The sequence below is a fragment of the Doryrhamphus excisus genome, linkage group LG18 (assembly GCF_037039965.1).
Source record: "Doryrhamphus excisus strain RoL-2023G ecotype Guam linkage group LG18, RoL_Dexc_Guam_v1.1, whole genome shotgun sequence".
In the NCBI taxonomy this organism is placed as follows: domain Eukaryota; kingdom Metazoa; phylum Chordata; class Actinopteri; order Syngnathiformes; family Syngnathidae; genus Doryrhamphus; species Doryrhamphus excisus.
In genome coordinates, this window is record NC_136374.1 from 3098716 (window position 1) to 3122947 (window position 24232).

The 24232-nt window shown below is 39.7% G+C and overlaps 3 protein-coding genes across 3 annotated transcripts in view; 1 reads left to right on the forward strand and 2 right to left on the reverse strand.

The window, feature by feature from the left end:
• Positions 1-3431, forward strand: part of LOC131106353 (msx2-interacting protein) — a 20531-nt gene extending 17100 nt beyond the window's left edge. The window contains exons 12-15 of the mRNA XM_058055317.2: positions 35-103; positions 173-367; positions 454-612; positions 2525-3431. Of these exons, the coding sequence (XP_057911300.2) occupies positions 35-103; positions 173-367; positions 454-612; positions 2525-2656 (555 nt within the window). The 3' untranslated portion in view covers positions 2657-3431. The remainder of the gene's footprint in view (positions 1-34; positions 104-172; positions 368-453; positions 613-2524) is intronic.
• On the reverse strand, positions 2942-13780 carry prkar2ab (protein kinase, cAMP-dependent, regulatory, type II, alpha, B). The gene is made up of 11 exons (XM_078798559.1): positions 13160-13780; positions 12568-12862; positions 12454-12489; positions 12249-12388; positions 8746-8852; positions 8522-8675; positions 8339-8440; positions 6010-6084; positions 5880-5945; positions 5663-5801; positions 2942-3680 (listed from the first exon to the last, which is right to left on the reverse strand). Exons 2-11 carry the CDS (start codon positions 12860-12862, stop codon positions 3556-3558), a joined length of 1239 nt encoding a protein of 412 aa, XP_078654685.1. The 5' UTR covers positions 13160-13780; the 3' UTR covers positions 2942-3555.
• Positions 13005-22442, reverse strand: slc25a20 (solute carrier family 25 member 20). Its single transcript, XM_058055324.2, has 10 exons — positions 22320-22442; positions 22106-22225; positions 19605-19697; positions 19363-19490; positions 17528-17618; positions 17337-17454; positions 15813-15885; positions 15632-15741; positions 15431-15555; positions 13005-15350 (listed from the first exon to the last, which is right to left on the reverse strand). The coding sequence occupies exons 2-10, from the start codon at positions 22208-22210 to the stop codon at positions 15288-15290; spliced, it is 906 nt and encodes a 301-aa protein (XP_057911307.1). The 5' UTR covers positions 22211-22225; positions 22320-22442; the 3' UTR covers positions 13005-15287.
• Positions 22443-24232: the final 1790 nt, after the last annotated feature.

The following is a 24232-nucleotide window of genomic DNA, read 5'->3' on the forward strand; positions in this document are numbered from 1 at the left end:
GTGCTGCATTTTTGACATGTTACTTTCCACGCAGGGCGCCGACCTCCAGGCTAAACCGGATGGGAAGATGGCGCAGCCTGTTAACATGGTGCAGTTGCTCACGGTAGGCCGTTGGAAAAATGTCTTCTCGATGAAGTTGTTGTTTTGAACGTACGCACGCTTGCCGTTGCAGAAATACCCCATCGTGTGGCAAGGTCTCCTCGCGCTGAAGAACGACACGGCGGCGGTCCAGTTGCACTTTGTTTGCGGCAACAAAGCTTTGGCTCATCGGTCCCTGCCCCACCAGGAAGGCGGCGCCTTGCTCAGAATAGTCCAGCGAATGAGGCTGGAGGCCTCGCAACTGGAGAGCGTCGCCAGAAGAATGACGGTACGTTGCGACCGGCTCGGTGCGCCGCCCGACTCGTCTTTTTCCCGTCTTTTATCAGTCTTTCCCGTGGATTTGTGTCACCGCAGGGGGAGTGTGACTTCTGCCTTCTGCTGGCGCTGCCCTGTGGACGGGATCAAGATGACGTTCTGAACCAGACTCAAGCTCTTAAAGCTGCCTTCATCAACTACCTGCAGGCCAAGTTGGCTGCTGGGATCATTAACATCCCCAATCCAGGTTCCAATCAGGTGATGAAGCCTCCTTTGTTTTGTCGGCAGAAAAGGTCCAATTCACACCTTTATTCTGTTAACCTTCCTCTTGTGTTAGCTTTCTGGTATCATCTCTTATGTTAACAGGTCGGTTTTGACCCATGTATTAAATCAGCTATAAAATATACTAAAATTACTAAGTTACCATCAAATTTGCTTCTCATGTCTTGGTTACCTTCTTAGGCTTCCTCATGCATGAAAATGTTGGTTTTAATACTTTTGGTGTGGGCATGGAGGGCTTTTTTTGTCACTATACCCCTCCATTTTAATTTCCAGAAATGGTAAAAATGAACCTCAAAAGAATCATATTCATAAATTGAAGGTTCTTTTGTTACTGAGAGCTATAGAACATATCTCTTAAACCAATTAGTTTGATTTATTTTCTCATTTTAGTATTAATCACTAAAGAAACATCTATGGCAGGGGTCTCAAATTCAATTTACTTGGGGGCCACTGGAGCTAGGGTCTGGGTGAGACTGGGGCGCATCAGGTTTTCCAAAAAAAAACAAAACGCATTTATTAAAAACAAAAAAAAAATTTAAAAACTTTGCTTTGGTTCCAGTTTTTTACAATAAAAGCTCTGATAAAACATTCCACTGTTCTCAAATATCTTAATTTTTATTTTTCTACACAAAATAAGATGAAAAATAAATAAACTAATCAAGAATAAAGAAAATCAATCAATCAGAAATAAATAAATAAATATAATAATAATAATAAAAACTTAAGAAAGCACATATAGTTGGTGGGTAGACAAATGATTTTTTTCAGATTAAAATGAACAAAGCATTATTAGAGCCCTGTAGACATGACAAAACACGACTATAGTCACATTTATACTCTTTTTATTTACAACATATTGCGCAACTGCAGGGTCTTGAGACACATGCTAACTCGCAAACTAGAGAGCTAGCCACCTAAACGGTAGCCTTCAAGTTATTTCCTTTCAACTTAAATAGCCAAAAACTTACCACTTCCACACGGATAGGGAGGATAACTATTAACAGTTATTTAACCTTTAACATGAACATTAATCAAACGTAATAATTTTTTCTGGGTACATGATACCATACAGCATCCATATCAAACTTGCGCGGGCCGCACTAACATTAAACTTTCATATCAAGGCGGGGGCCTCAAACTAGTGTCCTGCGGGCCATATTTGGCCCACGGGCCACGTGTTTGAGACCCCTGGTCTTGAGACACATGCTTACTCGCAAAGTAGAGAGCTAGCGACCTAAACGGTAGCCTTCAAGTTATTTCCTTTCAACTTAAATAGCCAAAAACTTACCACTTCCACACGGATAGGGAGGATAACTATTAACAGTTATTTAACCTTTAACATGAACATGAATCAAACGTAATAATTTTTTCTGGGTACATGATACCATACAGCATCCATATCAAACTTGCGCGGGCCGCACTAACATTAAACTTTCATATCAAGGCGGGGGCCTCAAACTAGTGTCCTGCGGGCCATATTTGGCCCACGGGCCACGTGTTTGAGACCCCTGGTCTTGAGACACATGCTTACTCGCAAAGTAGAGAGCTAGCGACCTAAACGGTAGCCTTCAAGTTATTTCCTTTCAACTTAAATAGCCAAAAACTTACCACTTCCACATGGATAGGGAGGATAACTATTAACAGTTATTTAACCTTTAACATGAACATGAATCAAACGTAATAATTTTTTCTGGGTACATGATACCATACAGCATCCATATCAAACAAACATTAAACTTTCATATCAAGGCGGGGGCCTCAAACTAGTGTCCTGAGGGCCACATTTGGCCCGCTGGCCGCGTGTTTGAGACCACTGATTTAGCGAAATAAATGCTAGCTGTCCTAAATGTTACATTTGAGTGACCGCTTTATCTCTGCTTTCTCCCAGCCGGCGTACGTGCTCCAAATCTTCCCCCCATGTGAATTTTCCGAGAGCCATTTATCTCAGCTGGCCCCCGACCTTCTCAACAGGATCTCCAGTATATCTCCTCACCTCATGATCGTCATCACGTCTGTGTAATCTTCACTGTGGAGGAGGGACTCTCTCTTGGATGGATGTTCTCACCCATGAGCCTCAGGAAACCAGAGGAATATATCACTTCCCCTCCTTCTTTTCCTCCCTTTTTTTGTCATTTCTATCTGGTGTTTTTTTGTCCTTCTCAAAAGAACTCTGGGATGGACCAAACCAGAATCAATCTTTTTTTTTGGACCATTTCTGCTTTTCTATTTATTGGAGTTTTCTCTCAAGATAAAAAAACCATCAGGATTCTTGATGAGGAAGAAGGAGTCGACTGCCCGAATGGTCTTTTATTTTTTTGTTCACACGAGGAGGATGGAAAGAAAAGACAATTTCATCATGTAATTTTAAAAAAAATGTACAGACCGAGGAGGAATAAACAAAGACCCTGCACAGAGGACCACATTTTTATTCCACCATCTTGCTTAGTTTTGTTTTCCACGCTACTGAAACAGTTTACACATCTGGCTCCTTCATTTTCATCGATCATGCTACAGTTTGCTTTGGGACGTTTTTTTTGGAATACAGGACTATGTAAATATTTTAAATATTTAAACTTTGATAACAGAACAAGGAAAAACCTGGCAGAGACTTGAAGTCTGGGATTATACCAGAGCAGTGTGGATACAGATGGCTATTCTTCAGTTCTTGTTTTTTTTGTTTTTGTTATTGGGTGTAAATAGTTGTAACACAAGAAGGTTAGCAAACTCGGCTCTGGAGTCTGCTGATGGCACTTCATATTTTGTAACTCAAATAAAAAAAAAAAATCTACAGCATACTTAGCAATAATCTTTATTGAATCTTGAATTTACTGCTAACAAAATACACACACTTGCCCATTTATAGCTTTTAGCTAGACGTACAAACCAAGTCATGTGATTACATGAAACATTTCAGGTGTGCTAGTGTTTCAAATCCACGCTGGGACCAAACAACGCCGCACGCTGCTCCTCGTACTGAGAAATGTTCCTCTTCATGATCTCCTTACACGGACCCAGCAGCCGCTCAAACGCCTGGATGTCAATCACTGAAACACAAGTCGTAGCGCATCGATGGCGTCATGCGTTTTCATTCACCGTGCTACTGTCGAATAGAGGATCTTTGACTAGTGTTTTTGCAGCACTTCCTTAAAAACTGAACGCTCCTGTCGTGTAGAGCAGGGGTCTCAAACTCAATTAGCTTGGGGGCCACTGGAGCTAGGGTCTGGGTGAGACTGGGCCGCATCAGGTTTTAAAAAAAAAAAAAAAAAACGCATTTATTAAAAACAGAAAAATGACTAAACTTTGCTTTGGTTCCAATTTTCTACAATAAAAGCTCTGATAAAACATTCCACTGTTCTCAAATATCTTAATTTTTATTTTTCTACACAAAATAAGATGAAAAATAAATAAATCAAGAATAAAGAAAATCAATCAGTAATAAATAAATATAATAATAATAATAAAAACTTAAGAAACCACATATAGTTGGTGGGTAGACAAATGATTTTTTTCAGATTAAAATGAACAAAGCATTATTAGAGCCCTGTAGACATGACAAAACACGACTATAGTCACATTTATACTCTTTTTATTTACAACATATTGCGCAACTGCAGGGTCTTGAGACACATGCTAACTCGCAAACTAGACAGCTAGCGACCTAAACGGTAGCCTTCAAGTTATTTCCTTTCAACTTAAATAGCCAAAAACTTACCACTTCCACACGGATAGGGAGGATAACTATTAACAGTTATTTAACCTTTAACATGAACATGAATCAAACGTAATAATTTTTTCTGGGTACATGATACCATACAGCATCCATATCAAACTTACGCGGGCCGCACTAACATTAAACTTTCATATCAAGGCGGGGGCATCGGGCCGCGTGTTTGAGACCCCTGGTGTAGAGGATCTTAGCATTTTTACAGTAGCTCCTAAAAAACAACAGTATTCCTGTTATATAGAGGATCTTTTTACAGGAGCTACTTAAGACAACCGCACTCCTGTGGTCTATAGAGGATCTTTGACTAGCATTTTTGAGAATTTTTGACTTGTTCTTACTGTAGGTCAGGGGTCTCAAACACGCGGCCCGCTGGCCAAATGTGGCCCGCAGGACACTAGTTTGAGGCCCCCGCCTTGATATGAAAGTTTAATGTTTGAGACCCCTGTCTTAGATGATCTTTCATTTGTGTCAGGTGTACAGTAAAGTCTCGTTATATCGATATTGGTTATAACTAATTACTACTTATTACGATACTATTTTCATTTCCCAGCAAATTTCTAGTCTTTTATGATATAATTAGTTCCGTTAGTACGATACCTGGTTATTATGATAATCCGGTTACTACGATGCCCTTTTCATCTCCCGCCAGCCAATTTGGTCTGCTTATATCGATACAAAAGCAGCTTAAATCAATCTTTGCTTAAGGATTTCAATACCAAAAAAGAACACGGCGAACGGCTGCTTCCAGTCAACTTTATTTTTCACACTTCCACCACCAGAGCGCAGCACACACACCGATTCCCGCACTTCCTGGTTCACAGGTCATGCTCAACCCGCCCCACATAGCTGGCCAAACACATGCCTGTATAGAATCTATACACACGAGAGAAACCACGAACGCAGTTGGTTCTTCTGTTGCAGGCATGTGTTTGGCCAGCTATGTGGGGCGGGTTGAGCATGACCTGTGAACCAGGAAGTGCGGGAATCGGAATCGCCGTGTTCTTTTTTGGTATTGAAATCCTTAAGCAAAGATTGATTTAAGCTGCTCGACATTGTTCTATACTATAGAACAATGTCGAGTGCATTATTGCCCACTTTTAATGCAGTTCGGCGCAGGATCAGATATATGGATAGTCCGGTTATATCGATATTTTTTCCGACTCTTTTTTCCGAGAATATCGATATAACGAGACTTTACTGTATTTGAAACGGTCCTAATACAGTTAATGTCATATGTCAGTCATTCACATGACATTTTTTTTTTAAATGGAAGGTTTGTTTGAGTGTATTTGAATGTATCACCTAAACATTTGGTTGGTCCAACAGCGTAGACAGAAGCTGCACGAGGTTTGTTGGTGACCAGAGCCAACTCCCCAAAATATTGTCCTCGAGAACAACGAGCCACCTCCACCTCCGCTTGGTCCTGCTGGCCCGCCTTCGTCTGGACACACACACACACACACACACACTAATTAGACATGACAACACACACAAATGCAAAGCGTGAGAGTAGATTTACTTTGCTTTTGATGGTGATCCTCACTTGCCCCGACTCCACGATGAAGAAACACTCGGCCATGTCTCCCTGCCGACAAGGAAGTGACACGCGGCGTCCGTTTCAAGTTTCAAATTTAAAGACGCGATCTTACCTGCGCTATGATGCGCTCGCCATCTTTAAAGCTTCGTGCTCCCAACACGTCCACGATCTTCATCCTCTCTGACAGCTGGGGGGGAACAATGCAAGTTCGATAAGAAGAAGTAAGGTTGAAAAGTTTAGGGTAGGGGAACCAGAGACCTCCTTGGCAGCACACTGGCTGCTCGGAGCGTGTACCCGAATACAGTGCACCTTGCTGGGCTACACCAAGTGGCTGCTCACGTTCTGTACTCTGGTTCTCTTGACCTCTGGAGTCATTTTTCAGCAATAAAGTCAAAATATTGAAAGAAAAAAATTAATATTAACAAAAAGAAGTGGTAATTTTATAAGAAAAAAAATATTTGATCATGATTAATCACATTTTGTCCATAGTTAACTCAATTAATTGCAGATAGAAATAAGTTTTTATCTACAATAAGTAGGGGAAATCTCGATGTACAACTACAACGATCAAATTTCATGTAAAAGGATATGAATCATTATACTGCAGTGAATATTATTTTAGTACAGGTTTTGAACGTTAAATACGATTTGCGATTTGTCCTACTTTTTCGACGGTCACTGAACGCACCGACGTACCGTTCTCGGATGCAAAGAGGGTTGTATTTCTGGCCGTATTCTGTATTTGGATGTATTTTACCGCTTTTTCTTTCACCTCATACTTGCTCCCGAATGCTGATACTATGTGGGAACCCATAAAGGTAAGATTTGATGACTTTTAAGTGCTAATGTGCATGATTGTGGTAGTTCGATGCTAAATGGCTAACGCTAGCAAAACATGGTCATCACATTGAACACAATACAATACACAATAGCACACAATAGCAGCTGGAAGTCCAATTTAGCTGGCAGTTCAATACCAAAATCATCAGAGAAATGTAAAAATGTGAAAAGCACTGGTTAGTTGGGCCACTCTTATGCCAAGGTAGCACTTTATATGACAATAAAAACAATACCTGCACTGCTCCAGTCTCTGGCAGGCCGTGGAATCCGTGATAAGTCAAACACAGCCACAGTAGATACAAATAACTTTGGTCTTGCTACAAGAAGCTAACTTTACCAATCGAAAAACTATTTTCTTTCTTCATTTCCTATCAATATTTGTTCAAGCTTGTGACTACTACCGTGCTTCAATCAAACTACGGTTGGTGCCGAGGCGCCATTACCGCGTCATTAATACATTAACTTTGACAGCCTTCGTTCAGACATTGAAAGGATAATGTTAATTTTTTTTATTTTTGGAAAACAATGTTGCGGGAAACAATGTTATTAGAATAAAGTCAAAATGTTACGGGAAATTTAAGCTAAATATTTGTCAGAGACCTCCATGGTGTCGCAGCGGCTGATGAAGCGTGTGCCCGAATATAGTGCACCTTGCTGGGCTACAGCAGGTGGCTCCCTCCCCTCTATACTCTGGTTCTCCTGTAGTGATGTGGTCTTAGTTTGATATTTGATGAGGGTACAGTTGGTCAAAAAGAAAAAGATACAGTATATAGAGCAGGGGTCTCAAACACGCGGCCCGCGGGCCAAATGTGGCCCACATGACACTAGTTTGAGGCCCCCGCCTTGATATGAAAGTTTAATGTTAGTGCGGCCCGCGCAAGTTTGATATGGATGCTGTATGGTATCATGTACCCAGAAAAAATTAGTACGTTTGATTCATGTTCATGTTAAAGGTTAAATAACTGTTAATAGTTATCCTCCCTATCCGTGTGGAAGTGGTAAGTTTTTGGCGATTTAAGTTGAAAGGAAATAACTTGAAGGCTACCGTTTAGGTCGCTAGCTCTCTAGTTTGCGAGCTAGCATGTGTCTCAAGACCCTGCAGTTGCGCAATATGTTGTAAATAAAAAGAGTATAAATGTGACTATAGTCGTGTTTTGTCATGTCTACAGGGCTCTAATAATGCTTTGTTCATTTTAATCTGAAAAAAATCATTTGTCTACCCACCAACTATATGTGGTTTCTTAAGTTTTTATTATTATTATTATATTTATTTATTTATTACTGATTGATTGATTTTCTTTATTCTTGATTTGTTTATTTATTTTTCATCTTATTTTGTGTAGAAAAATAAAAAGTAAGATATTTGAGAACAGTGGAATGTTTATTATTTATTTATTTATTTTTATTATTTGTTTATTTATTATTATGTTTATTATTATGTTTCTTATGCAAAGTTTATTCATTTTTATGTTTTTAATAAATGCGTTTTTTTTTTGTTTTTTTTGGAAAACCTGATGCGGCCCAGCCTCGCCCAGACCCTAGCTCCAGTGGCCCCCAGGTAAAATGAGTTTGAGACCCCTGATATAGAGTATATCTGAAACCTCCAGAGACTTGAGAAGAGGAACACATTCCACGAAGGCCTCATACATCCTCCTCTTCTTGGCATTGTTCTTCACAATCAGCCTGTGGAAGGTGGCTCTGTCCTGAAAGAGCAGACAGGAAGTGGCGTTCACGTCTCAGTTCAGGGCACCCGTCCATACCGTGCGTGCGTGTCGGTCCCCCACCAGGCCCCACAGGGCGCCCGCCTCCGTTGCCACGATGGTGGCGGCTCGCGGCGTGTTGTACATGAGAGCCAGCTCGCCAAAACTGCCCTTGTGGTCGTACTTTCCCACGCGTACGCTCACTCCTTCCTTCTCCACCAATATATCGTAAACGCCTCTGTCCAGGAAGCACACACACATTTTAGTTCATTTTTTTTGGGTATTTGATAAATAAATCCAACACTGACTTCTCTATGACGTAGAAATTGTCTCCATCATCTCCTTGGTCGATGATGTGCTCCTGAGCTTTGACCTGCACCTCAAACATGGCGTCCAAAACCTCCGAAAACTGCTCCTGCAAGACGCAACATTAGCAACTAAATTATTATTCTTATCATCGCTACATTATGAAGCCAAAATAACATATTCTTTGATATGGAAGTGACATCATTTTAATGGAGTCATATCTCCGATCTTAATAAACCATTTGGAGGAAACACCTTCCTGCTAACTTGTAGTATTAGAACAGGGGTCTCAAACTCAATTTACTTGGGGGCCACTGGAGCTAGGGTCTGGGCAAGGCTGGGCCGCATCAGGTTTTCAAAAAAAAAAACAAAAACGCATTTATTAAAAACAGAAAAATATAAACTTTTTCAGTGCTTTGGTTCCGATTTTCTACAAGAAAAGCTCTGATAAAACATTCCACTGTTCTCAAATATCTTAATTTTTATTTTTCTACACAAAATAAGATGAAAAATAAATAAACAAATCAAGAATAAAGAAAATCAATCAATCAGTAATAAATAAATAATAATAATAATAATAAAAACTTAAGAAACCACATATAGTTGGTGGGTAGACAAATTATTATTTTCATATTAAAATGAACAAAGCATTATTAGAGCCCTGTAGACATGACAAAACACGACTATAGTCACATTTATACTCTTTTTATTTACAACATATTGCGCAACTGCAGGGTCTTGAGACACATGCTAACTCGCAAACTAGAGAGCTAGCGACCTAAACGGTAGCCTTCAAGTTATTTCCTTTCAACTTAAATAGCCAAAAACGTACCACTTCCACACGGATAGGGAGGATAACTATTAACAGTTATTTAACCTTTAACATGAACATTAATCAAACGTAATAATTTTTTCTGGGTACATGATACCATACAGCATCCATATCAAACTTGCGCGGGCCGCACTAACATTAAACTTTCATATCAAGGCGGGGGCCTCAAACTAGTGTCCTGCGGGCCACATTTGGCCCATGGGCCACATGTTTGAGACCCCTGTATTAGAACATCCGCGTCCAGGATATATGTGGAATGTTGAATGGGCACGTCGGAATGCTAAAAGTCACGACCCAACCCAAATAAAAATGAGTAGAACATAGGTAGGTTTCCGCAAAATATCAGTTCTCAACAGAAAAAAAGGGTGAGAAAAGGCTTTTTGGGAAGCTCTGCATGTGCATGTGTTAGATTTCCCTTCAATGCGTAACCTCCTTCGGGCAACAAGGCGGGATGTCTTTTCACTTCCTGGTTGCTGTGCAGCATAACATGTATATTTCAATGGTAGAGATGCTGGCAGAGTTCTTATAAAATGCTCTTCTGCCATCTTGTGGCCGTTTTTTACGACTTTAAACTACATCAAATATTCATTCATTCATTCATTCAGACCTCACAGCTAGGAGACCAGGGTTCAATTCCACCCTCGGCCATCTCTGTGTGGAGTTTGCATGTTCTCCCCGTGCATGCGTGGGTTTTCTCCGTGTACTCCGCGGTTCACCTCGTGAGGATAAGCGGTAGAAAATGACTTTTATGATTCAGGGCTGCATGACGGATGAGTGGTTAGCATGCAGGCCACATAGCTAGGGGACTTGAGTTCAATTCCATGTTCTCCCCGTGCATGCGTGGGTTTTCTCCAGTCCAATAGCCCAAAGACAGCCGGGATAGGTGGAGCCTATCCCAGCTGTCTTCTGGTGAGAGGCGGGGTACACCTTGGACTGGTGGCCAGCCAATCACAGGGCACATATAGACAAACAACAATTCACACTCACATTCATACCTATGGACAATTTGAAGTCGCTAATTAACCTAGCATGTTTTTGGAATGTGTTAGTGTTCTTACAAAAAACACTAAACTCATCACACACCAACTTAACACTCAAAAGGTATAATTATGAAACCAGCTCAACCAAATCATTCATTCATTCTCTACCGCTTATTCTCACGAGGGTCGCGGGGGGTACACCCAATCACAGGGCACATATAGACAAACAACCATTCACACTCACATTCATACCTATGGACAATTTGGAGTCGCTAATTAATCTAGCATGATTTTGGAATGTGGGAGGAAACCGGAGTACCTGGACAAAACCAACACATGATGCCCCAGAGTGGACTTGACCTCTGATCTCCTACCTGCGCACTAACCACTCGACCACCATCTGGGGGCCGGTGGATGGATTTTAGAGATTATTTACCCTACAAAACAATTAGAAAGTATGATGTTCAAAATGGATGAATTGTAAACATTACGCCAGTAAGGACCAGACCCCCCCCCCCCAAAGTTTCTCAACGGATTTGCAACAATATAAAAAGGTCCATTTTAAGGAGTAGTGGAGTACCTAAGGGAGTGACCTTTGGGGAGTGACTGAAAGGACAAGATGGCGGGTACAAGCGGCAGAGACAGGTTTCCTCTGCAGGGTGGCTGGGCTCTCCCTGGCTGGGAAGGTGAGAAGCACTGTAGGACATTCGGGAGAAATTGGGATTAGAACCGCTGCCAGATGAGGTGGCTCGGGCATCTGGTCAGGATGTCACCTGGACGCCTCCATGGGGAGGTGTTCAGGACCGGTAGGAGGCCTCGGGGAAGACCCAGGACACGTTGGGGAGACTATGTCTGGGGAGGAGCTGGATGAAGCCATAGGACCACAGACCTGCCCGAGGAGCCGGTATGAGCAGTTGTGACCTCAGCTTAGATCAGGGGTCTCAAACACACGGCCCGCGGGCCAAATCCCGCGGGACACTAATTTTAGGCCCCCGCCTTGATATGAAAGTTTAATGTTAGTGCGGCCCGCGCAAGTTTGATATGGATGCTGTATGGTATCATGTACCCAGAAAAAATTATTACGTTTGATTAATGTTCATGTTAAAGGTTAAATAACTGTTAATAGTTATCCTCCCTATCCGTGTGGAAGTGGTAAGTTTTTGGCTATTTAAGTTGAAAGGAAATAACTTGAAGGCTACCGTTTAGGTCGCTAGCTCTCTAGTTTGCGAGTTAGCATGTGTCTCAAGACCCTGCAGTTGCGCAATATGTTGTAAATAAAAAGAGTATAAATGTGACTATAGTCGTGTTTTGTCATGTCTACAGGGCTCTAATAATGCTTTGTTCATTTTAATATGAAAAAAATCATTTGTCTACCTACCAACTATATGTGCTTTCTTACGTTTTTATTATTTGTTTATTTATTTTTCATCTAATTTTGTGTAGAAAAAAAAAAAGTAAGATATTTGAGAACAGTGGAATGTTTTATCAGAGCTTTTCTTGTAGAAAATTGGAACCAAAGCAAAGTTTTTTAAATTTTTTTGTTTTTAATAAATGCGTTTTTTTTTTTTTTTTTTTGAAAACCTGATCGGCCCAGTCTCACCCAGACCCTAGCTCCAGTGGCCCCCAAGTAAATTGAGTTTGAGACCCCTGGCTTAGATGACGCAGGTGTACCTAAAGTTTCTATTCTCACACACCTGCTCCAGCGTTTTAAAGAGTAAAATGTCCCTGCACGCGTCCTGAAGCCGGCGACGCTGCTCATCCGTTTTGGGATGCACGATCCGAGGCTCGGCGTCGTCGTCCTGATCCTCGTCGGGGTCGTAGGCCTCTGCACAAACTGCACGGCACGGAAGTGTTACGGCGGGGTGAAATATTGATTATTGAATATTGATTGTGGCACACCTGAAACTCTGCGGTTGTATTTGCCAGCGGTGGACTCTGCAAAGAGACATTTGGTGATAATTACCCCCGTGTAAAGTTCAATGTGATAAGACTGGATAATAATACGCTACTCACTAACAGGCTCCTCCCGCTCTTTGTCTTCTTTGTCCTCCGCGGCGCTCTCATCGGTAGCAAAGGTGACCCCTTTCCGAGCCGTTTTGCCGCCTCGCTTCTTGTCGCCTCGCTTCTGCTTCCCCTGGCTCTCCAGGACCTGCGTGAAATGCTGCACGGCGAATTCCGCCAAGTTTGATGGCCTGTGGCGAAGCACCTCCACCGTGTATCGGTGCAGGAGCTCCTTCAGGCCGGCCGGGATCTCGGCGGTGCTCATCTTTGGTTTAAACGCTACGGTTCTTTGCCGTTTTATCAGCATCTGTTGGATGCGAGCACACTTGACAGTGGCTTTATTGATGGCGTTATCGAGCACATCCTGTTGGAAAGTATCGACCCCACGCTTCCCCCCATTACACCCCACCCACGCCTCCCAGGCAGAGAAATCACACTGAAAAAAAAAAGTATTTTCACACTTTATACACCGCCATTGAACGGCTACACACCTTTAGAAATTCTTATTACATATTTAGTTTCTACACTAACATTCATATAGTTGTCAATCAATCAATGTGTGTTGTATTGCTCACACACACACATAAGAAAAAAATAAATGTACCTTGTCCCTGATATGTTCACCTGCCCAGAGAAGGCGGAGAGATAAGGCACCAAATGTTCAACTCCCGCACTGCTTCTAAGAAAAACACCGCAGAGGAAAATACCACAAGGCAAAAGGAGTGAGAATATTCCATTTTTTTCTTTTTCCTCCTCAAACAGTGGCCACAGACTCAACTGCAGTCAATTATTATTATTATTATTATATATTTATATGAAAAGCTTTGGAGACAATACATGATATTTGACTGAATTTCCAAACTACACACTTAGGGTTTTCATTCCACCTGAATGTTCTGAACTCCTGTTTAAATGCCTCCATAGCGTGACTTTAACTGAATATCCCAAAGACGGCAAACTAGCTGAAACTGAAGCCACGTTCCCCCATTCCAGTGTTAAAATGAATCCTCTCCAGCGGAGTTAAAAGAGATAAAACATAAAAAGACGTTTATCGGGTGTCGGGTGCGATGACGAGCCTGACAATAAGGAACCAAAGCTGACTTGGTTTTGATTATTATAACACATATTCATCAATAAAGTGATATATTAGATGCACAATGACGTGGACTTTATCTTTACCCATAAAACTAGCTTGTTTTTCCACTGTAGCCCACATTTCTTTGTTTATTTTCAATGTCTCCCCCCCCCCCCAAAATAACAAAAACCTGCATTTTTGTGTGTGCGAAGGACAAAACGCGCAGAATTGTAGGCTTTTTTAAAAATATCTGCATCGGTGTGGATGTAGTTGTAATAACATATTGTGTGTGTGTGTGTCTAGTATGGAGTAATTGTGTAATTGTTTTTCTTTTTAATTGTGGTAATTGTTTTTAATTCTGTAAAGAACTTTGTGTTGCATGTCTTTGCAGGAAAAGTGCTCTACAAATAAAGTTGATTTGATTTGAACAGCAGTGCGGGCGGCACGGTGGTCTAGTGGTTAGCGCGCAGACCTCACAGCTAGGAGACCAGGGTTCAATTCCACCCTCAACCATCTCTAAATATAAAATATAAAATAAAAAATAAAATAAAATAAAAAATAAAATATAATAAAATAGGGCGGCATGGCGTGCAAGTGGTTAGCGCGCAGACCTCACAGCTAGGAGACCAGGGTTCAATTCCACCCTCGACCATCTCTAAATATAAAATAAAATAAAACAAAAAATAAAATATAAAATAAAACAAAATAAAATAAAATAGGGCGGCACGGCGGGCAAGTGGTAAGCGCGCAGACCTCACAGCGAGGAGACAAGGGTTCAATTCCACCCTCGACAATCTCTGTGTGGAGTTTGCATGTTCTCCCCGTGTATGCGTGGGTTTTCTCCGGGTACTCCGGTTTCCTCCCACATTCCAAAAACATGCTAGGTTAATTAGCGACTCCAAATTGTCCATAGGTATGAATGTGAGTGTGAATGGTTGTTTGTCTATATGTGCCCTGTGATTGGGTGTACCCCCGCGACCCTCGTGAGAATAAGCGGTAGAGAATGAATGAATGATTTGGTTGAGCTGGTTTCATAATTACACCTTTTGAGTGTTAAGTTGGTGTGTGATGAGTTTAGTGTTTTTTGTAACACTAAACACTAACGCATTCCAAAAACATGCTAGGTTAATTAGCGACTCCAATTTGTCCATAGGTATGAATGTGAGTGTGAATGGTTGTTTGTCTATATGTGCCCTGTGATTGGATGTACCAGGGTGTACCCCGCCTCTCGCCCAAAGACAGCTGGGATAGGCTCCAGCACCCCTGCGACCTTCCTTCGTGAGGAAAAAGCGGTAGAAAATGAATGAATGAATGAACAACAGTGCCTCTGCTGGCTGCAGCTAAGTGGTGCGCCCCAATTCCCAGGATTCATCAGTTCCTACAGTCAAGCCTTAAAAAGTATGTTGTTTTTTTAGATACGATGCAAAGAAAAAAATTTTGGGTAGCAAGATGGGCGAGCTGTTCATGTCAGGGTGTGAACTCGAAATAAGAAAACGAAACGGCGCCTGTTTGGCATCCGACGATTGACTGCGGCCACTGTTTGAGAGAACTGGGTACATGCGAGCGATCATCTTTCCTCCAAAAGACACAATCATATGTTGACAAGATACGGTTTTCGGTGTGCACTCATTGATAATGCACCGTCGTGAAGCTTTCATCACAGGTTGGGGGCCAGCCAGTTGAGGAATTTCATGGCTAGTTCGAATCCCAAGAAGCAAGCCTAACGGACAAACGGATAAAAAGATCGAGTCAAAGGAGTCAAAACAACAGAAGGTGTAAACGACACAAAAGAGCGCTCACGGCGTTTGCAGGAAAAGCTCGAAGCATGACGGCGTTGAAGCCTTTGTACAAGGAGCCGATGCCCTCCTCTCTGATCAGCTCACGGAGAACATCTCGGAAACCGTTGGGATACTTTCCTTCAGGAGCTACAACACAGACGCCATTCATTCTCACTACAGCTGCCGTGCTTTGCGAACAATGCATGACATGCGAGATAGATACCCGTCTGGAAGCGAGACTTGAGCACGTCGGGCGGAATGGCCACGGCCCAGTTGAAGATGCCGGCCATCCCTCCGGCAAAGAGCACGCTGGGAATGCTGAGCTCGTTGTGGCTGCGAGAGAGCGAGCAGCTTCTTCAGCACAGCTTCTTCTATCCATAACAGGTGACCTTCGGGTTCCTCACCTTTTCCCTGCTGGCGTCAGGAGGTTCTTCAACCACTCGTATGACATGAAGTACATCCCGCTCGCTGGAACATCTGCGTCACACACACACACACACACACATGGCCATGATCATCTAGCAAAGGCAGGATTTTCAATAGTGGTGCTCTTTGTTATTTATTTGAAATTTATACATTTACAAATATATGATAAATATATATATAATATATTTAAATATATTACAAATATATTACTTATTAATTTAAATGAATTTATTTAAATTATTATTATTATTTTTAATCATGTATTATGCATTTAACTGAGGCAGGATTTTCAATATTGGCACTCTTTAATCTTTTATTTTTAAAATTTATTTATATTATTTATTTTGTATAGATACAGTTTTATTAATTGTGATTTATTATTTGAATACATTTATTTATTTTGTATGATGTAGTTATTTCAAAGCATTTATTTATTTTTTAATTCATTTTGTATAATTTCTTTCATTTCATTATGATTTATTAAAATGCCTTATTTATTGTTTACTTAACTGGCTATGATCTATATTTTTAATAATGGCACTCTTTAATCTTTTATTTTTAAAATGTATTTATATTATTTATTTTGTATAGATACATTTTTATTCATTATGATTTATTATTTGAATAAATTTATTTCTTTTGTATGATGTAGTTATTTCAAAGCATTTATTTTTTTTTTTAATTCATTTCGTATAATTTCTTTGATTTCATTATGATTTATTAAAATGCCTTTATTTATTTTATTTATTGTTTACTTAACCGGCTATTATCTATATTTTTAATAATGGCACTCTTTAATCTTTTATTTTTAAAATGTATTTATATTATTTATTTAGTACAGATACATTTTTATTCATTGTGATTTATTATTTGAATACATTTATTTATTTTGTATGATGTAGTTATTTCAAAGCATTTATTTATTTTTTAATTCTTTTCGCATAATTTCTTTGATTTCATTATGATTTATTAAAATGCCTTTATATTATTTATTGTTTACTTAACCGGCTATGATCTTTGGAGAGGCAGGATTTTCAATACTGGCACTCTCTTTGATGTTTTACTTATTTTGTCAAAATACATTTTTATTCATTAAGATTTATTAAATACATTTATTTATATTATTTATGCACTTTTGTTTTTTATTTTTTATTTATATTATTTATTTTGTATTAGTTATATGAATGCATTTATTTTTATACTCATTTTGTATATGTTGTTATTCATTCTAATGTATTTAAATGCATTTATTATTTATATTGTAGTCTTTATTTATTAGCATTAATTTATCATTATTTATATTTATGGCCATTATCTTTGGAAAGGCCAAATTTTCAATATTGGCACACTTCAATCTTTTATTATTACTATTCTTGCTTTGTTAATATTATTTATTTTCAACAAATAAATATTCATGATTTACTTTATATTCATATGATGACATCTATTATGATTTTTTCTCCTTTTCTGTGACCATTGATTCGTGAGGTGAAAAGCGGCACCTCTCATGAGCGTGAGTGCGGTGCCTTTGTAGATTCCTCGAATGCCAGACTCCCTGTAGAGCTGCTTGACGCAGTCCATGGGCCCGGCGTATTTCACCTGCCCGGATGACGCCTGGATCTGCAAGCACAGGCACCGGCACACGACATTGACACTCAACACATCGGGAGGAGGTGCGTCAAGATCATCTAACCTGCAGGAGGCATTTGATGCGCTCTCCGGGAGTCATGATGGCCGTGGTGAAGATGCCGGACAACATGCCAGCGGCAAACAGTTGCGGATACCTGCAGGTAGACCAAAACAATCATTACACACTGTTTGCAATTTTTAAAAATGACGTTTTTTTACCCTTTTTATTCTAGGCTTCAAAAATAATACTTTTGACAGCGTACTTCCTGTCATCAGTGTATTGTAATGGCATCTTTAAATGGCTTACACACTTTACACTAAAAATCCTGTACGTGTGTGACTGGAAATGTGTTCCCTCGGGGACGTTGGTGGTGAGCGGAGGACAGGAAGTGATGGAAGTTCGGAGTTGAGTTTTAGCTTGTCGTAGTTTATGGCCCCAACTGGAGCCCGTGTTATTATTATTAATATGTTGTTAGATCATTTCAACTTAGAATAAATTCCTTATCTCGGACCCCCAGTGGCCAATGTAGAATACTACATTCCTAATAAAACGTCTTTTCTAGCCCTGTACAATATTTGTATTTTAGGTTCTTTTGCCATTTTTATGCTTAACTTAGGCCAAGAATGAGTACAATTTGCTTAAATGTGATTTTTTTTACCCTTTTTTCAAAAATAATACTTTTGACAGCGTACTTCCTGTCATCAGTGTATTGTAATGGCATCTTTAAATGGCTTATTACCCACTAGAGAATAGATAATATGAGTAAATAAGCCATTTGAGATGTAAATAAAAATCCTGTTTGTGTGTGACTGGAAATGTGTTGGTGGTGAGCGGAGGACAGGAAGTGATGGAAGTTCGGAGTTGAGTTTTAGCTTGTCGTAGTTTATGGCCCCAACTGGAGCCCGTGTTATTATTATTATTATGTTGTTAGATGATTTCAACTTAGTATAAATTCCTTTTACAGACCCCTAGTGGCCAATGTAGAATACTAAATTCCTAATCAAACGTCTTTTCTAGCCTTGTACAATATTTGTATTTTAGTTCCTTTTGCCATTTTTATGCTTAACTTAAGCCAAGAATGAGTACAATTTGCTTAAATATGATTTTTTTTACCCTTTTTATTCTAGACTTCAAAAATAATACTTTTGACAGCGTACTTCCTGTCATCAGTGTATTGTAATGGCATCTTTAAATGGCTTATTACCCACTAGAGAATAAATAATAAGAGTGAATAAGCCATTTGAGATGTAAATAAAAATCTTGTTTGTGTGTGACTGGAAATGTGTTGGTGGTGAGCGGAGGACAGGAAGTGATGGAAGTTCGGAGTCGATTTTTAGTTATTATTATTATGTTGTTAGATCATTTCAACTTAGTATAAACTCCTTTTCACAGACCCCTAGTGGCCAATATAGAATACTAAATTCCTTATTTATTTATTTGTCCTTATTTTCCGGCCTTGTACAATATTTGTATTTTAGTTCCTTTTGCCATTTAATGCTTAACTTAGGCCAAGAATGAGTACAATTTACTTAAATATGAATTTTTTTACCCTTTTTATTCTAGGCTTCAAAAATAATACTTTTGACAGCGTACTTCCTGTCATCAGTGTATTGTAATGGCATCTTTAAATGGCTTATTACCCACTAGAGAAGAGATAATAAGAGTAAATAAGCCATTTGAGATGTAAATAAAAAAAATACTTTTGACAGCGTACTTCCTGTCATCAGTGTATCGTAATGGCATCTTTAAATGGCTTTACACTCTTTTAATAATTTGCTCAAATATGATTTTTTTTAAATGAATAATCGCAAGTATATCGTAAATGTGATTATAATGGAAGGCAATGGGACCAAATAGTGTGGAGATTAGGACTAAATTCAACAAGCTCAGTGACCTACGTGAGGATATCATCTGGACTTTTCTGCTGCAGCTTCTTGCCTAAACCGAATCCAAAGAAACATACGGCAAACATGGGCGTGACTCCGATGATGGGGGCCGCCATTCCTTTATAGAGCCCCTTCACCCCCTGTAAAATGGGGGAGAGGATGAAGCAGAGTACTGAGTAAATAAGTAGCTCTATTTGAGGAAATGTGGTAGTAGAAGTAGGCGTAGTAGTACCAGGAGGAGGGCCAATACTTACCTCTTTGGCTAAAGTCTTTTTGAAACAATCAATGGTTCCTGCATACATGAGGCTTTCTCCAGGTTTGGGCTTTGGTTGAGTCTGTAAACGCACCTGACGGGAGACATTTGCATGAAGTTAACATGTATACTGTATCTGCAAAGATAATAAGATAATTGTTTAGCGGTGTTTGACGTTGTGACTGTAATGTACTTGAATGCAGCACAGTTCTACACCGTGATGAATAGCAGCGATATAGGGTGATCAATAGGTGTGTATTGAGCGAGGCGGTTCTGGTATCAGCGGTCACGGGATAGAGTAGGTGTGAATGTGGGTCAAAGTGCAGCAGCAACAGGAGGAAGGTTGTTTCCGGAAGGTTGAACTTCCACACAGCATTTTGAGTGCATACGTGGGTTCCACTGGAAGTATGACAAAATACGTTGTCAGTGCTTTGGTTTCTGTTTTACTTGAATGAGATAAGAAAATATGCGGCACGGTGGTCTAGTGATTAGCGCGCAGGCCTCACAGCTAGGAGACCAGGGTTCAATTCCACCCTCGGCCATCTCTGTGTGGAGTTTGCATGTTCTCCCCGGTTTTCTCCGGGTACTCCGGTTTCCTCCCACATTCCAAAAACATGCTAGGTTAATTAGCGACTCCAAATTGTCCATAGGTATGAATGTGAGTGTGAATGGTTGTTTGTCTATATGTGCCCTGTGATTGGCTGGCCACCAGTCCAGGGTGTACCCCACCTCTCGCCCAAAGACAGCTGGGATAGGCTCCAGCACCCCCCGCGACCCTCATGAGGAAAAAGCGGTGGAAAATGAATGAATGAATGAACAGTTTTAGGACATTTTTTATTTAACTAGTATGTTACTCGGCGGCACGGCGGTCTAGTGGTTAGCGCGCAGACCTCACTGCTAGGAGACCAGGGTTCAATTTCAATCTCCGTGTTCCATTTCTGTGTGGAGTTTGCATGTTCTCCCCGTGCATGTGTGGGTTTTCTCCGGGTACTCCGGTTTTCTCCCACATTCCAAAAACATGCTAGGTTAATTAGCGACTCCAAATTGTCCATAGGTATGAATGTGAGTGTGAATGGTTGTTTGTCTATATGTGCCCTGTGATTGGCTGGCCACCAGTCCAGGGTGTACCCCGCCTCTCGCCCAAAGACAGCTGGGATAGGCTCCAGCACCCCTGTGACCCATGTGAGGATTCATTCATTCATTTTCTATCGCTTTTGCTCACAAGGGTCGCGGGGGTGCTGGAGCCTATCCCAGCCTATCCCAAATTCTGGCCTCCCTGCATTGGTTGCCTGTTGGCTTTAGGATTGATTTTAAGATTTTATTGTTTGTTTTTAAGGCGTTGAATTTACTCTCCAAATTTGCTCTCCAGCGCGGTCCCCGAGGTCCGAGGGCCAGCTCCAACTTGTGGTGCCCAAGATGAGACTTAAGACCAGGGGAGACCGAGCCTTTTCTGTGGTTGGCACCAAACTATGGAACTCTCTCCCCTCCTAAGTAAAAAAAAAAAAAGCCCCCCAACATCGAAAGCTTTAAGTCTTGTCTTAAAACCCACTTTTATTCTGTGGCTTTTAACTCGGAGTGAGTCGTATGGTCCTATGTCTTTTAGTTCTTTCTTTTTATTTTAATTGGTTTTATTTTTTATACTTTTATTGCTTTGCTTCTTGTTGTTAATATTTTAATATCTATTTTACTATTTTATTTAATTATTTTTTTAATTTAATTATTTTTTATTAATTTATTTACTAGTCTGTGCAGCACTTTGGAAACTCTGTTTATAAAATGTGCTATATAAAACATAAAAACATGCTAGGATTGGATTCCAAAAACATGCTAGGTTAATTGTAATTGTATTTTTAATAATTACATTTGGTTAATTGGCCACTCCAAATTGTCCATAGGTATGAATGTGAGTGTGAATGGTTGTTTGTCTATATGTGCCCTGTGATTGGCTGGCCACCAGTCCAGGGTGTACCCCGCCTCTCGCCCAAAGATAGCTGGGATAGGCTCCAGCACCCAGCGACCCTCGTGAGGAAAAAGCGGTAGAAAATGAATGAATTAATAAATAATTTCTGCAAATAAATTGTCATGAAGAATTGCAAATGTCATATTCACAAATCCAAAGTGACGTATTTCACTCAAAATTTTAAAAATGTAACAATTAAATGTGATAAAATAGCGTTTATGTAGCGGAAAAGGAGGGGCTAATTCCATGGGAATTTCCGGTCAGTCTCTACGACAGTCATGGATTTGGGACAGCACAACAGTGTCATAATTGTCCCAGTAATAAGACTATACTGAATTAAGTATGAGTACTAAAGTGCGTATGGACTAAAAAAAGACTTTTTAGCGAAATAAAAGCCACCCTGTTAAGCATGTAGCTGCTTTAAAGTCGGAACCACGGTGCTACGTTTAATCGCCGCTGTCTTGTTTGTAACCGGACAGCTTTTTAATGTGACCCGGCGTCCACCTTCACACTAAATCCCATTAAATGAACAAATGGTTTACTTTAATAGTGTCCAGAGGATGACCCGCAAAGACGAGGCAGACGCCGCCGAAACCTCCAGCGAAGAAGTTCTTCAGGGGACTGATTGGCTGCGGCTGTTTGGACATTTTGGACTTTACGCTCTGAGGGAAATCCGACACAAACAACAAGAAACGGGTGAAAAAGGTGAATATAAATACACATTACATGACTTAAACTATAAGAGTAATAGCTCACCTGGTCGGCCGCTGCTATAAGAGAAACTGCTAAGTATGCCCCTGTTTACTGCTGGACCTTTCACCCACTTACTCAGCCGGACACATTTGATTGCAGCACACACACGAGCGAATATGTGTACGTCACGGTTTGTCGTCCGGTTTAAACATTGTTTACTTTATTTTTGTAATCCTTTTCGTAAACATACTTAAACCTACAGATTAATTGTTTAAAAATATATTTTATTTAATGTTAATTTTTTAAATGTAGTGTCGCGTTGTAGTACAGTCACATTCCTGCTCTCTTTTCATCCACTAACATAGACAAAAGACGTCAATGTCGCCACAATATAGTATATTAGTTCGTGTGTGGATGTATAAACGAGATGAATTAACTTAAATTTCTTTGTAGAAAGGCGCTTTATGAAAGTAAGTACATTAGCTTGTATTCATTTACAGCGCAGCATTGACACATCCAATATGGCGGCAACGTCGACGTACCGCAGCAGCAGGAAGTCGATCGCTGTCTATGCTAATAACTTTAAGAGCGAGGTGCGTTCAGGAACATCGGTGTAGATGCACATTGACGCCTCTGTATGAGGTCTTGGTTTAATAATAATAATTTATTTGTATAGCGCTTTTCAAAATACTCAGACACTTTACAGAAGAATGGAATGTCCAATCGATGTGATCCACACAAAAAAAAAATTAAATTACATTAGAAAATATATATATGTATACTAGGGACCCCCCCCCCCCGAAAAAATAACCTTAAACTGTATTATAGAAAGCAGGAAGTGAACAAATGTAACAGTTACTGATTGTAAAAGTACCAGATGGAGGGGTAGGATTTAATAAGCTTTGCTTCTTCCTACTTCTTTTGGACATGTGGAACTGGGAACTGATTATGGGATGCACTCAGTTGTAATCTGATCCATACCAAAATAATAATAATAAAATAATAATAATAATAAATTATTTAAAAAATTAAATTATATTAGAAAATGTATATATGTATTTATATATGTATATATATGTATATTAGGGAACCCCCCCCCAAAAACTTAAACTGTATTATAGAAAGCAGGAAGTGAACAAATGTAACAGTTAGTGATTGTAAAAGTACCAGATAGAGGGGTAGGATTTAATGAGCTTTGCTTCTTCCTACTTCTTTTGGACATGTGGAACTGGGAACTATTTATGGGATGCACTCAATTGTAATCTGATGCATACCAAAATAATAAATAATAATAATAATAAAATAATAATAATAACAAATAATTTTAAAAAAATAATTATATTAGAAAATGTATATATGTGTATATATGTATATTAAGGAACCCCCCCCCCAAAAAAACCTTAAACTGTATTATGGAAAGCAGGAAGTGAACAAATGTAACAGTTAGTGATTGTAAAAGTACCAGATGGAGGGGTAGGATTTAATAAGCTTTGCTTCTTCCTACTCCTTTTGGACATGTGGAACTGGGAACTATTTATGGGATGCACTCAATTGTAATCTGATCCATACCAAAATAATAAAAAAATAATAATAATAAAATAATAATAATAAAAAAAAATACAAAAATTAAATTACATTAGAAAATATATATATGTATATATGTATACTAGGGACCCCCCCCCCCCCGAAAAAATAACCTTAAACTGTATTATAGAAAGCAGGAAGTGAACAAATGTAACAGTTATTGATTGTAAAAGTACCAGATGGAGGGGTAGGATTTAATAAGCTTTGCTTCTTCCTACTCCTTTTGGACATGTGGAACTGGGAACTGATTATGGGATGCATTCAATTGTAATCTGATGCATGTTCAAATGAAATAAAACCATTACCATTACCATTACCATGGTGTAGTTCCTGGTACATAAATACAGCTATACATTTTTCCTATTAGTTAAATATCCCGATGTAATGTATCG

What these genes read in the sequence shown, in the direction of transcription:
- prkar2ab (XM_078798559.1), bottom strand. Translation starts at nt 12,862, where the DNA reads ATGCTGATAAAACGGCAAAGAACCGTAGCGTTTAAACCAAAGATGAGC. An exon ending in GCGAGCGCATCATAGCGCAG is followed by an intron (nt 5,946 to 6,009) that starts GTAAGATCGCGT and finishes CCTTGTCGGCAG; the next exon opens with GGAGACATGGCCGAGTGTTT. An exon ending in TGGACCAACCAAATGTTTAG is followed by an intron (nt 3,681 to 5,662) that starts GTGATACATTCA and finishes CTTGTGTTTCAG; the next exon opens with TGATTGACATCCAGGCGTTT.
- slc25a20 (XM_058055324.2), bottom strand. Translation starts at nt 22,210, where the DNA reads ATGTCCAAACAGCCGCAGCCAATCAGTCCCCTGAAGAACTTCTTCGCT. An exon ending in AGTCCAGATGATATCCTCAC is followed by an intron (nt 17,619 to 19,362) that starts GTAGGTCACTGA and finishes GTCTACCTGCAG; the next exon opens with GTATCCGCAACTGTTTGCCG. An exon ending in CTGACGCCAGCAGGGAAAAG is followed by an intron (nt 15,742 to 15,812) that starts GTGAGGAACCCG and finishes GCTCTCTCGCAG; the next exon opens with CCACAACGAGCTCAGCATTC.